This window comes from Ptychodera flava, chromosome 21 (assembly GCF_041260155.1).
Source record: "Ptychodera flava strain L36383 chromosome 21, AS_Pfla_20210202, whole genome shotgun sequence".
Lineage (NCBI taxonomy): Eukaryota > Metazoa > Hemichordata > Enteropneusta > Ptychoderidae > Ptychodera > Ptychodera flava.
The window spans coordinates 1,079,307-1,094,527 of NC_091948.1; the positions used below are offsets into that span (position 1 = coordinate 1,079,307).

General features: G+C 35.5%; 1 protein-coding gene across 12 annotated transcripts in view; it reads left to right on the forward strand.

Moving 5' to 3' along the window:
- Window positions 1–14,153, forward strand: part of LOC139121058 (myosin heavy chain, cardiac muscle isoform-like) — a 50,115-nt gene extending 35,962 nt beyond the window's left edge. For 10 of the 12 annotated variants that reach the window (XM_070685668.1, XM_070685669.1, XM_070685663.1 and 7 more), the window contains 12 exons: window positions 69–330; window positions 814–1,075; window positions 2,526–2,729; window positions 5,300–5,479; window positions 5,974–6,068; window positions 6,433–6,507; window positions 7,361–7,501; window positions 8,269–8,370; window positions 9,912–9,965; window positions 11,357–11,465; window positions 12,021–12,169; window positions 12,598–14,153. In XM_070685668.1, the coding sequence (XP_070541769.1) occupies window positions 69–330; window positions 814–1,075; window positions 2,526–2,729; window positions 5,300–5,479; window positions 5,974–6,068; window positions 6,433–6,507; window positions 7,361–7,501; window positions 8,269–8,370; window positions 9,912–9,965; window positions 11,357–11,465; window positions 12,021–12,169; window positions 12,598–12,793 (1,829 nt within the window). In that variant the 3' untranslated portion in view covers window positions 12,794–14,153. Of the gene's footprint in view, window positions 1–68; window positions 331–813; window positions 1,076–2,525; window positions 2,730–5,299; window positions 5,480–5,973; window positions 6,069–6,432; window positions 6,508–7,360; window positions 7,502–8,268; window positions 9,808–9,911; window positions 9,966–11,356; window positions 11,466–12,020; window positions 12,170–12,597 lie in introns of all 12 variants that reach the window. The other 2 variants (XR_011549214.1, XM_070685665.1) reach the window with 2 other exon arrangements.
- Window positions 14,154–15,221: the final 1,068 nt, after the last annotated feature.

Sequence of the window (15,221 nt, forward strand, 5' to 3'; positions counted from 1 at the left end):
AGCTCTTGAAGTCAGAGTGGCATCTAAAGTTGATGTTATGTATTTGAATCATCTTGTGAATTCCCCAGATTTTCAAGACACAATCAGAAAGTTATCAGACAGGGATCACTACATCAGTAAGATCCAGGAACACACTGGACTCTCTGCTGAGAATATCACAAGACAATATGAAAGAGAGAAACACCAAGTTGAGCTGGAACGGGACAGTGCCAGGCATGAAGTCAAACGCTTGAAAGATGAAATTGAGCTGCTGGGTGAGAGACTTGAACAGAAAGATTCACAGATAATATCACTGAAACAAGCACTTCAGGAATTAGAAACACAACAAAGGTAAAATGTCATTAAAAACTTCATAATGTTTGCTTTCATTTACAATACAACGCTGTACAATGCTGTTATTCAACTTACTGCTCTAATGAGGGTTTACCTGGTACCGTACAATTTGTTAAATTCTGTTGAAATTTATCTTTTTTCTTCTAACTTACTTTTAATTCAGTTGTAAAATACATGTATGTACTTTGTAGATAGATTTTATAGATGCAATATTTGTTCAAGTGTAGCTGATCTGTAGGCGTCCTTTTCGCATTGATAAAATAATTATTATACTTTTACATGTACAAATTTATTGTAATTACTAAATGTCAAGAAACGATTAGCCAAAATTGAGTGTTTGCAAAATGAAGGAACAAAATTAATGACCCGACTCACTCCTGAGTCAATGTAAACAAGTCCACACCTACCATTGATAAGAATGGATGGAGAGGGGGGACCGTGGTAGTATGATATTCACATTAATATTATGTCATTCTGCAGGTTTGGACCACACCATGAGAAAGAGATACAGGTAAGAGTATTAGAAGAAGAACTGAATGGAACCAAACTTCTGGCGAGTAAATTGTCACTGGAGAAACAGAGCAAAGAAGAGATGATAAATGATTTAAGAGACGCCTTGGACAAGTCTAATCGGTCTAATACCACTCTCAAACAACAGTTGAAACAACAGAGAGATGCTACAAGTAGTTTGATCAGAAACAAAGAAAGGGAACATGGCGACTTGACACAGAACCTTACCAAGGTAAATAGTAATGTATATGTCATTTCTAATTTATGTGAGAAAGTTAGAAACTAGAAATGGTTACTAAAGGGGAGTCTGTTATTGCAGATCTTTCAAGACAGCAGTTTGCCTGCTAAAAATAAAATGTCAGTGAAAATACAGATTGATACACACAGTGTAATATAAATAGGTGTGAGTTTTTGTGTTTATCCTAGTGTACCAGTACAGATACACATAATACTAAATTTATTTCTCAATAAAATTGTTATCACACCAGTGCTCTGATTTTAATTGTAATACATATCTAGTCCAGTTGCTGGATCTCTTATTTATTTTCACAGGTTTTGATTGCATAGCTCAACAAAGTTGAACCTGTGTTTGGCAACTGTAACATCTCTCAATGCATGAGTTTAATGACTTTCCTTTGCTTTCTCTACAATGTCTGATGGTCCATCAAGAGTGATGATGAGGTTAGCAGTTATCAATAAAATCATCAACACGACTTGTGATAGATAATACGGGCATTGACATTGTGGTTGGAACATATAACATCATATATACTAATGTCACAGATAACAGCTAAAAGTGATGTCATGTTAGAAATATCCCCATGTTGCTGACAGTGATGACTATATCATTTACCCTAAGGGTGTTAGTGACATGCTGAGAGACTGTGCATTTTGAAGTTACTGAGTGACCACAGCCAGTTTTCGTGGTTCATGATTTACAGTTGGTATGGCTGAATGTGGGGCTTTTAAGGTTACCAGCTGAACGCACCACCCAGCTAACAGACTAACCATGCAGTCATACCATATGCACCTGAAATACAGCTGATATCATGTAGATGCTAGACTAAGTGTAACTTGCAATACTGCTTACTGTAGCTCAGTAGGGTATTGAACTTATCATCACTGTAAGAAGCACTGATTCAATCACTTTTCTTTTACAAAGACAGCGTTTAGATTTTCAAAAAGGGAATATTCGCTGAAAAGGGCAAATGGGCACAAATGTTCATGTAGAACTACATGTATGGGCTTTAAAATAGTTTTGATCATTTAGCGAATCCCTACCATGTACCGGTTTAAGGCTTAAAGGCGGTGTAGTAAATGTAAAGTTTGATATATATACTTGTCTTTATTTGTAAGTAAAACCAGGCAGCCGTTATGTTTGTATATTTTGCACAACTATGGATGTCAATGAGAAATTGTTAAGTAAGAAAAAGTCAATTTTTTTATTTTGTAATATGCAGAAGTCTAGACATTTTGAGTACAAGTTGTATTCATTTCCACATTTAAAAGCTGATTGCATTCATATACTTCTGAGAAAGTTCATTCGTCATTCAACAAGGAACAAGTATTGATCTTTGTGACGCTGAAGTCATTGTTAAACCTCTGTGTATTTTGTTCTTTTTCTGCTCAATAAGAGAATTGATCGTCAACAATGACATTATTGATTTTCATGTCTTGTTCAGTCTGAAGCGATGCTGAAGACTGCTGAGCAGAACTACCAGGTTGTGTTGGAATCCAAGACTCAGCTAGGCACTGATATGAAACTCTTAGAGAACATGATCAGTACGCTGAAGACCCAACTGATAGAGGAACGTTCCAGCCGTAAACTGGCTGAGCAGAAAGTACATGCCTTGAAGGGAACGCTGGAGGAAGAACGAAAGAAAAGGGTGAGGTTTCAAAGAATTTGTCTGTGTTTGTCAACAACCTTAGGATTTCTGTTGTTTTAGTTCACCACAGATGGATTACAATATATTATTGTGAATAAGTACCGAAACATTCTGATTTCTGCATCATATAAGTATTGCAAATTCCAGCCCTTGTATGATGCATAAATCAGATTCTGATTTCTGCATCATATGAGTGCTGGAATTTGCTATACTCATATGATGCATAGCAAATTCCAGCCCTCGTAGGATTACCACATTACAGAGGTATGTATAAATTGTCTCCAAACTGACATTGTACGAGCAGAAGTACTGGCTCGAACTTTCATATTACGAGTGACGTATGCAAGCTATAAGTCACACATGCCTTTTGACCTAATTTTTTATGAATACGCCTAGGACTATGTTGTATTCCATGGATGAAAGATTTTTGTTTATGTGAAAGGATTTTACGACAAACGAACGCTTAGACACATTTTCTGTGTATATTCGAAACTCGGAAGTAGGAGCGGGTGTGAACTTCGTATGATTATTTTTTGGTCGTGAGAGCGGGTTCAGTGCAGTGCGGAGGAATACTTTTAGGCTTTGACTTTCGGACGAGTCTGTACGTACGGGTCAAGACTGGAGACGATGCGACACTCTCTGACTTATTATACGCCACGATGGTAGACTTTTTTGCAGACGTCGATTGTAACATTAAGCTGTTAAAGAAGAACCAAAGAAGAGGTTGCAATGTCCGAACATCAAGGAAGAGACCTCGATTGGTTGTAATGCACTTGAACCTACCGCCGTTGTAAATCTTTTTTACTTTCTCGAATTCGAAAGTGCAATGATTTCACATACATAAAACCTGCGTGGCTCGCGAGTCAGCTTATGACCTCGAAATAATCTGATCACCACATTATGTTAATCACAGTGTACAATGAATAATATAAAGGATTTTATGAGTTGGCGGGTGTTTTTGTGGCACCCGTGTGTACCTCATGTTGTACAGTCTATTTGAAAATGACCTCTACTCAACAATGATTTTAAGACTAACATTTTTCTGACCTCGCATTCAACTTCAAGTTTTGAAAAAGCACATTATCGGAACCACACTATTATTGGTGTGTATTGTTGAGAATACGGCCCCGCCTATTGAATAATGGTATAGTCAGGTCACTGTGGGGTCAATATTCCTGTTTGTCATCGCGGAACTTGCAGAAGCCTTACAAGATATCGATGCTCGATACTTCTATATTCAATTCGTTCGTTCGCGCTCCTGAACAACAAAAAAACATCACACAATACCAACTCATCACATTCCAAACTTACCTAGCTACACTCAGTTCGGTAGATAAGTTCCAGGCATCAGTCGTAGTATAAATGCTGACGTCGATTTGTCGACGTCAATGAAGTCGGCGTCGACGTAATAATGTATTTTTACAAATATATTTATTTATTTGGCGTTAATTAGAGGAAAATCACATCAGAGGGTGGATGACGTATGTATTACAATATCCCGGGTAGGCTAAACTGGCCGTTTTGTTTATCGCTATTATTGCCTACTCCCACCGTACCGCCCATCGTCTGTAAACTTGCACGCGATGTTTGCACACGAACGACGCCCAATGCCAGTCACTCAGAGTCGTCGGTTTTCTTGCTACCCAAGTTGAAATTATGCAATTATGAATGTCATTTTTGAAAATTCACTAATGCATGCAATACCAATTACGATGAACCCACAATTTATTGTTGTTGAGATTTTGTCAACAGTGTTATAAATATAGTGCTGCAAAGTCAGTAGTAGGGCCTACCCACGTGAAAGACGTTTTGAACTCGTTCCCGCACCCCCGTACTTGCTATATTCAAGCTGAAATCAGTCAAGTCATTACGTGTTTATTTCGCATATTTGCTATATTTTAGCACCCGTACTCAGAACCCCTCTTTGACATTCTGTTTGGCATGTTTCTACGTTCATTTCGAATCCTATTTTGTCTTTTTTTTTTCAACTCTCAGTTCGACGCTGTTTTTGTTTTTCCACGCTCAGCTTGACGCTCACTTTGTCGATTTTGGGACCTGCATACGTCACTCGTACTTTGAAAGTACGGCACATTACGTCACTCGTACTTCGCCCGTACGAGCTCGTAGGTCTGCTCGTAGTTCGTCCGTTTTGAGAAGATTAGATAAATACATTACATGTAAAAGTAAATGCTTGAGGTAGAATGAACTGCAGTGACATATTTTCAGAAAAGTAAAAGTCCTGATAATATTATTCTTGATATATTTCACATTTTGCTCACACTTAGGCTTAAAATGTTTAGTAAAAATGAAATTACTGAACATGTGTTCACCAGTCAGTATCAGGGAAAAAAATGCTTTTGAGTATTACACACAGATTTGTAACCATTTTGAAGTACAAATATTGTTAATTGGTGGTGCTCAAATGCCAATTTTGTGCTTGATTCTTAATTATGTGAAGTTTAAAGCTTTCCTTAGAAGTCTTCAGGGAAGGTTTAAAACTGATTTCTAATGTGTGTATACCATTGTCACCTCTAAAGATGCACATATTCTTGTGTTTATCCATACTTTAGGCTGCGTTGAAGGAAGAAATTAGTGAACTTCAGTTGAAGTTATCCAAATCAGAAGCGACCATGAACTTTGAGAAGGACAGGATAAGAAAGATGCAAGAAACCATCAACAACCTTGAAAGTGACACCAACAGTAAAGATTACAAAGTACAGAATTTACAAGACCAAGTCAACAAGTACCAGGTAAGTTGTGAAATATCCTGGAATTTTTCGTGGAGTTCTTTTTGGTTGGAAAAGGTCTTAATTAGTTTGAAGTTGGTGATGAGTTTTAGTGGTTGTCCAATTCCATTGTGTCTTCAGTTCAGCAGACAAAGCTAGTACCCTACTGAGGATTGCTCACATTGCAGTGTGACGTTATTGAACACTTTTCATGTATATATTGAGGATTTCATAATTCACTGTGATTTTGCCTTTGATATTTGGCTCCTAAACCAACAATCCTTTTCATAAATGATAGATAATTATCTCTATACACCCAATTTTGGAAGAGGAAAATGCAAGACTATTGGATGGGCTGAGACTTCACAAATTTTCAAATTGACACAGCGGTTCCGTTTTATTAACTTTTGTGTTAGGGACCCCAAGAAACTCAATTTTTTTATTTTTTGAATATTGGGCCCAGTTTTGTCGGTTTTTTTCCCAGAAAGCTAAGAGTCAATATCTCTGATAATTTTCAGCTTGAAGTAGCAGGTTTGAAGAGACAGCTAGAAAGCAATGAAGAACATTGGAATGAAAAAAACAAATACTTGTCATCAGAGTTGTCATATAAAAGGTAAGAATGATTAAATTTACAGTCTGCTTTCAACTCTAGCATTTCAACTCCTCATCATGTTGTCATTAACAAAATTTGTTTTCTGATGGCAAAGTATGACATCTGTAACATCCTTGTTGCAATGACGCCGTATTACTCTTCATCAGCAAATTTGCAGATGTCATGGACTAAAGAACACTATTGTACTACATTTTTGTTGTTTGCTTTTCATCAGCAAATGTGTAGGGATGGACTTTCACAACAGTGTATCTGAAAATATTATTGCACTATATTTTTGTTGTACCCTTCTAAATTAATAATTTCCTCACATGGCATTTACTGATGGAAGTGTCGTTTGTCTGGATGTTTGTGTCTCTCTTTGTAGGGACATACTTGAATCGGACAGGAGAAAATTAATGGATCAAGTTCATCAACTCACATCAGATCTTGACCAAAAAAGGTAAATATCAGAGTGGTTTAAAAACTTGCTTTTCTTTGAGTTTTGTTCCTTGTATGTCACAGGAAATATCTTTAGAGAGGTCTGCTCTGAGCAAAGTTCACAAAGAATGTTTTACGTTTGTAGATCAAACAACAGTGTGAAAAGATTCTGCACCAAAACTCCATGTTGTTAAATTAGTTTAGGTCAGTTCTATTCCCTATCTGTATCTCCAGCATAGATGTTTTGCACATTTACATAGTACAGAATGGATGTATACAGGCATGTCTTGGACTGGCAAATTCAAAAAGATGATAGAAGTGAACAGTTTAAATGTGCTGGTATTACAAAAGAGTCAACTCTGCCAACTGTGTTATCTTGTGATCAAAACTCTGGTAAGGCCAGAATAACGGACTCACTGTCAAAGGATGGCAAGTTGGAGACTGCAGCATCATGTTGTGCCCTTGAACAAGGCACTTTCATTGGAATAATGGGTACTGGATCCCTCATCCTGTTAGTGGGCGTTCCCATGTTGGATGATGGATTGAGAAACAAACAACTCCACAGAGAGTGTCATCAAAGAGAAGTGAAGTCACTGTCTAATGTATGTACTCTGTAATAAACAAGACACTCAATGTTCTAGAGACTTAGTATGCCCAAAATACCGTATTACATGATGACAGTACAAACAAACCCAAGCACGTATGGAATTATGGTACACATATCTCTTGTGATCCATTTCAATTCTAAGTTTAACCAATTTCTTCTAACCATAGCCAGTTTATTCATGAAGAAAAAACTTTCATTGAATGCTGAATGTACTAGTTTGATAGCGTTGACATTGTGACAATACTGGACCAATTTCTTCTACCAACAGAGAAATTGTGGAGGACAAGACTCGTGAAGTGATGCACCTCAGACGACAGCTTGGTGATTTGTCTGTTGATAAAGAAGTGTTGCAGTCTCAGCTCAACCAAACACAGGAAAGACTCAAGACAGAGAAATTTACTCCACAAAGGTCAGTAATGTGTAACTGTTATCTACGTTGGTTGGAAGTTTCCAGAGGAAATATGAAATGACCTTTGCACAGCCATGTTTTGATAAGCTTTGTACTTTATGCAAACATTAATTTGTGGAAATGTATGGCAAAATCCAATCCAATATAAGTTGATTCAATGAGGCTCTCCAATCTTATATTTAGTTATACATGTATTACAAAATATTTTGAGTAAATCTTTTTACGATTAATGCTTTTACATAAAATTGGGTTCATTTTACACACATTCAGCCAAAACTTGATAAGGAAACATGTCAGTATTATAGTCAGACAGTATACCGGTATTTCCAACCTGCTTTAACCAGGTGTTTTCTTCATTGAACTTCAAAATGTGGGAAGTGGTTTTACATTACTTCAATGCATGCTACATCGTTATGTGATAAAGGTGTCCATAGATCTGAAAAACAGTATGGCACTGTTCCATACTGGTGTTGAAATGCCTTTATTGCCTGTTGACATGGTTGCATTGATATTTTCTATTGATAAATTTATCAAATGAATGTTTTCATAGGCTGTATATCTGCAATGTTTTATGTCATTCTGTCATCAAAATGACAATCATAATATAAGTGATGTTTATGTGGATTCCATACAAATGCACTGTTTTGACAGTCAGAGGAGAAGTTCAAATCATGATAACATATGAAACTCAATATTAGTGGAACCGTTATATATGATTTATTAAAGAAAGCTTTTACTCTATTTCACCATGATTACTTTGTTGACAGGAGTTTGGATGATTTGGACTCCACTGCTGGATACAGATCTGCAAGTCGTAGGAGCAGTGAAGATTTTGACATTGAGCCAACCAGGATAGAATTACAAACAAAGTATGGATCTGCCATGTTAGAACTCTACATTCTTGATGACTAGTACTTCCTTTAGAATTACACCCATTACTTTCTAGCTTTCTTTCATGAAGTTTTCTTGTTTGTTGTTTTTAATAGTTTTAAACACTTTTTCACATTACATTTTAATTTCCAGACTTTGTTGCTATAGCATCTGGTATTATAGTAAATTTTGAAATTTAGTGAAAGTAGATGAAAGCCTGTATGGCAGAAAAATTTCAGGATGAGAAATTGCAAATTTTTTTACAGAATATGAATTTTAGTCTTCTGTGGACCAATTTTTAAGAAGGACTTTGAAATTATGTCCACAAGAGAAACAGTGGTTTCATTTTTCATACACCACATACTGGTATGTTTGTGTAGTAAATGTCATTAGGGAAATTACTTTGAATTCAGTTCTTGTCAGGAAAAGTGATAGAGATTTCTAACTCCACAAAAATTTGTTGAAAAGAAAGAATGGTGATGTTTTCACAGACAGGCCCATCAATTATATTTAAGCAATAAATCACACCCAGCGAAGGTATACCATAAGATTTTGACCAGTTCATGACATATATGCACGAGCAATAGCGAGTGCATATATGAAGAGAACTAGTCAAAATCGAGTGGTATACCATCGCTGAGTGTGATTTATTGCTTTTATATCATAACAATATATTGAAATTCTAGCGTAGAATGTTAAAAACGGACTTTTGCTCAAGCTGAGAGCTCGCGTGTATGCCAGCCATGGTATATCGCCAGTATACCACGGTTCTTTTCCAACTCGACCAATCAGATTGCTGTAATTGCGCCATCAATATACTGGTATGATATAATGTATATTTAATTCTAGAATCTATCAACTACATGGTACATGTACTTTCAGATTGTCAGTTTCCGTTTTTGTTAAAGTTAAGAAATAACCATGTCTGGGTAAACAACTTAGAACAACAATTGTGCTCAGTTCTTGGACCTTGGTTGATCTTTTGGAAATTACGTCTTAGGTCATGTAATCATGCCATGGTATTGTTTACTACTGTTGTGTATCGTATATTTCTCCAAGGAACGCATTTTCTTTATACTTCAATTCTGTCAACACTTTCACTGTAATTTACTAAGGTCTCACATACCATGGCATTGATGGAAACTACAATTTCACAGTAAAATCATTGATGACTTTCACAAAATCTAACTCACTTCATTATTTCATCACTTCAGTTTGATGAACCATTAATGAAATAATTCTTTTATCACTGTCTTTCATCTCTCTAAGATCAACTCCTATGAAATTATGTACTAAAAGATAATTACTGATACTATGATACATATAAATGAATATCTAAAATCTGAACTGTAAATGACATTATGCTCTGTAAGTTATTACCCTACCTTGTAGCTAGCTGTCAAATGACAACATCTTGGAATCTTTTCTCCAGTACAGTAAGTGATCTCACAGGGTTTTCATTCACTAATCATCTATGCATGTCAAAGGTCATGATCTCACTCTTTGGTTGTTATTTCTTTCCTCTCATGGTGTACTTCAGACCATCTCACTCTCGGACACATTTCTATCATAAGCCCATATCAGGCTTGACAAGGTGAGCTTGCAAACTCTAACACTAGTGTCTTTGAGTTTCTTCTCGTATTTTCAGTTTCATATCTTTCTTTTTGTCTCTGACTGTTTGAGTTAAATGTCACTCTTTGATGATAACTTCTAACTGTCATGCAAAGCACAACGCATTCAAAGCCTTTCCCTGTTCCATTCTCCAATTGATGAAATCAAATGTGAAGTGTCAAGAGATCATTCAAAATACCAGACTGCCAGTTCACATTTGGACCTTAGAAAAGCACAATAAGGAAACTTTATACGTAATTCAAAATGGACGATGAAGCTTGGAAAGGTGCCTGACTGTTCAACAAATTACGTTATGATTACCTATTGAGGTGCCATGGGCAGTCATTTTAGAAGACCGCATTTTGTAAATTATACTTAGAATCATAACATCATGTCTGTTTGCACAGCATGGCAACTCACAACATGTTTGCTGAACATGGCTGAGAAAATGTATCATTAGATTTGTTGTGTGCATGCAGATAGCTTTACATTGTACCTAGTCTATTTATCAAAGAGATTTTGTCTCCTCCATTGATGCAAACAAAGGAATGTTTGATATGCACAAAAAAGTCACCAAATAGAATAGATTACATTTCATTTTAATATCAAATGCTTATCATAAGTAATAGAGAGCCAGGGATTCCATTCCACAGAGTTACAAGTTAGAACCTATATGCTGTGGTAATTCCCTACCTGTATGAGTTTCAGTCTGAGAATGCATGGAATTTTATGCATGATGATGTAGGATGATTTAACAGTTCAAACAGTTTAAATGGCAAAATAGAAAAGGCAAGAAGAAGTAGCATTGGTATAGCATTCAGAGAGATTTCTTCACTCTGCCGTACTGTCCCTTGCCATAATTACAGTAGTCATTGTAGAAAAGAACAGCCTAGTACTGCATGTATTTCCACTGATCTTGAGGGTCACTTCTTCCACAATTCCTTGACTGAGGTACATCGGCATCCATACACAGTTTATAACTGCATGTCATTGAATCAAATCAAGAGCGTTTTCTTCCACCAAATACCTTAGATTCTACAGTTCCATCTGCGTTTTTAATTTGTTTGTCAATTTAAGCTTTGTAAAAGCCATCATCTTTGCTGCTTTGTAATTCAATATCTGCCAATTTGACATATTGTGCATGATTCTGCTGCAAGTGATTCATCCACAACCCTTTTTTAACCAAGAATTGTGCAAAACCTTTCCATTTGAATTCTGTATAGTTTTCATTCAGCCAAACTTTTTTATCAGCGTAGGAGTGCTGTGTATGCTAGATCAGGTTCTCATTTTGATATGATTTCCCTCCAACCCTGAATCAAGTATCAATTAATTAATGCCACAACATTATGACATATTTTTGTAATTGTTCTTCAGGCTCGAAGTGGAGCAAATGCTCTTTGATTTGAACAAACAAATCCAAAAACAACTTGATGATCAAAAGGAAGTCATCAAAGATCGCAATGACACTGACGAGAAGAAGAAGGTAAGTTTGTGAAAATAAATCTAAGCTAAAATTTTGCTGTGTGTGAAATGGTATTAATTTTATCATTAGATTCTGGGTTTGTTTTTCACATCAACATATGAATAGCTGACAACTGGAGTTTCGGTCCACACTCATTGTCTTTTTGACAAAACCAACAAAATCAAATATATGGAAATAACCTTCAAGTCTATAAGTTTCTTATTTGAGGATGATTTTAGAAAGAAGGAAGAACATAAGTATGGAGATAACATACATGTGTTTCTTATTTGAGGATGATTTTAGAAAGAAGGAAGAACATAAGTATGGAGATAACATACATGTATATATGATTGATGTCTTACTTTTTGCCAGTGTTTAACCATGATAAAGTTCCCTCCCAAAAACTATTTCCTTAAAATTTAAAGAAAGAAAGAAAACTTGCAGCTTGTTAACTCTACCGAAAATTGTTTCTGGAAAATTTTAACTAGGAAAAAAGCTGGCACCTTTTTAAGTTATAAAGATAACTGTTTTGAATGAGATGATGATAAGTAATGATATTTTTTGTCACACCCCAAGATTGCTACATTGGAGAATGAACTATCCATTGAGAGAGCATTCAGATCAGTGGAGAAACTTCAAATACAAGCCCTTCATGATGAAATGGCAAACTTAAGACAATTGCTGCAGAGTATGAAGAGATCCAGGGATAGTTTAGCAACTGACAGGTACCACACTATTCATTGCTGTCTCAAAACTTCTCAATGAAATGTCAACTAAAGCTTCTGGTACATATTTATTTGGATTAGCCTCCTGAGAAGTTGAATAGCCTGCAGCAATGCAGAAGATATAACATTCATTGGTTTTTAACATTTCAATACCAGTTGTGCAATTGATGGATGGTCTGACAGAAATAATGTGAATTGACGTATCATTGATAGCCATACAAAACTGCTGTGAACGATCCCTTAAAGCCAATTGAAACTGGCATATTAAGTTTATCTTCAACCATATCTCACCTCTCAAGAACTTCTTGTATGGTTGCTCCATGCTGCACTGTGCATTTCACAAACATCTGGACGTCTTGACATCATACTTAGACTGAACATTCACTCACAAGCAAATTCATTGATATCACTTTCATTGTTATTTTTAGAAACCAACAGCATGTAATGAATCGAATGGAAGAAATCAACCACCTTATAGCTCAGTCACACAGCAGAGCCCAGACTCTGGCATTTACAAGTGCAGGCATGGCATTGATGGCAAATCCTGTACTGGGAATGAATTCCAAAGATTTCATAGACCACCTCAACACTCCAACACCATCACCATTCACTCCTTCCAACTAATACTGACCTAATCAAGATGATGAGTGGGTTAAAGTTCAACAGAAAGGGAAACAAATGGTTGGATCAGACAAGACCATATCTCACTGTCGTCAAACAGGTGTCTACATCAAGCTTGGTGACTGAGGCAATGAAGTTTCATCAAAAAAAATATGACGAATCTGATTTGTGTAAATTTACACAAAAAGAATGAAGAGATATAAACAAGGTCTCAGGCAGTGTAAAGTTTGATGTTAATGTAAAATGTGATAGTGAGCTTGTAAGTAACAAAGACCTATACAGTATCGCTGTAACCAGACCTGACTAATATATCAACAGGGTAACCATGATCTGATTTGTAACCATGACCTTTACAGTGTCCCTGGGACCTTATTTCGACCACAGCCTGAAAAAAGTTGAAGGTGACCTCAGACTCTATAACATGTAAAATGGACCTTTTCATATTTTAGATATATGCCAAAGTAATATAGGCTTCCAACCTCAATAAGAAATATATTGCATATCGTGGTATATTCATTAAATTTGTGTTTGTCTTGCTTTACTGCATATTTTATATATAATTTTTTGTTTTAGTAACTGAATGAACCAAGGAAAATTTATGAAAATTGTGTCAGTAGTGAAATAGGTACTTCTATATGGATGAGCAGACAAGGCCTGCGGATGCAATCTGGTGGCAATTACATATATTTGATTTACTAATATGATTTTAAGAAAATGTGGTCAGAATGTGGAAATAAAATTAATTACAGGTTGATGTTTAATTATTTGTTGATGTTGCTGTCTGGTTTTAAAGTAATCATAATATTATCAACTTTAAACACAAAAACAAAGTTATGTAAGTTATTAAAAAATACCAGCAAATTTATTGAGTTCTGTTAAGGTGCAAATCATTAGTGTTAATATGCTATAACAGTGTAATACCAGTTCTATAATGAGAGATATTAAATTGAATATGCTTGATCTGAGAAGCATTTAGTATTAAGCATAAATTCATTTACTGTTTACTGTTCATTTGCACATACAATGTAACATAATTTCATAAAACGATATTTTTATGCATTAGCTACAAATTGGAGACCATTTTCTATCATGATCAGCTGAAGAAATTAAGTTTAGGTGGAAACAGACTTGAAATGTACAAGTACAGTTCCTATAGCTGGACACATTTCAAACATGGTGTATATTAAAGTAGCTACATATTTTGTTTCTTTTATGTAATTAGTGTTCTGTTCTTCGTAGATTTTTTATCTGTTTGTATAACTTTAGACATATTTAGTTGTAAAGGACTGTAAACAGCACACTTTATGTTTACCAAGGTTCTGTCTGTGGCATTCTCAAGACAACCATGATTTTAAAACTCACACATTATTTAAAAAGGCATATGATATTCAAAATTAGAAATATCAATCATAGCCTGTAAGTTAATCATGACATTTATCATTGCCATATTAGAATAATTTTTTAAAGGCAATGTGTCCTGTATGAAACCACACAGTTTATTTACATCTATACTTGCTGATACTTGCTGGCTCAGTTACACTAGTACACAATGCAGTTACTTTATAATGCCGGAGTCCATCATTTATGTCACCTCAGTTACAACTATTGTTCATTATTGTACTATCCTGTCTTCCAATCTGATGTGTTAATAGCATAGTCCCTCTGCCAACTTTATTTGCCATGTATATACAGTCAACATATATATATCTTATTCTCTGTGCAGCTAGTTATTGACAGACATCCCTCTTCAAAATATTGATCACTTGTATCTCATCTCCAATGAAATTGTTGAGATATCGACACTTTGGTAGTCAGCTTAAATGCTGCATACCTAAAATTTCCTACCATAGATAACCTTGTAAATTTATTACAATTTATGTTGTCATGACAACAAGGCTGTGTTTAAATTTTCATTGACCTGTTGTCATGACAGCTTATAGGGTATGTTTATGTTTTTGTGGACATCAAATGTCATGTTCAGGTGCTTGTCTGTCTTTATTTCAAATTTTGAAAAAATATGCATCAGATTATCATCATAATTTCTATATGCCCAAATTAAATGATCTGGGTGTTATTTTATCAACAGATGGCAGTAATTTCTGTAGAGTGCAAGGCTTTGTCATGTTAGCCAGTTACAGATATTATTATTTTCGATTGCGACATGTACTAGTCTAGATATTTATGGTGAAATTTGTCTTCTCTGGGCATCATATATAACATGTGTGTATACCCTATCTGAAGGGTGTCCAATTGCATAAGCCTGTACGGCGTACCCATTGAATAGTAAAAATCCATCCTGACAAATCTGTGTATTTGATAGAGTCCTGATATGAGCAATCTTTAAGGTAACAAGTTCATTGTTCTGTTCCTTTCATAATTTGATTTGTCTCTGATGGTATATAATGATAGCATGATGTCAGAGTCTTTCTTG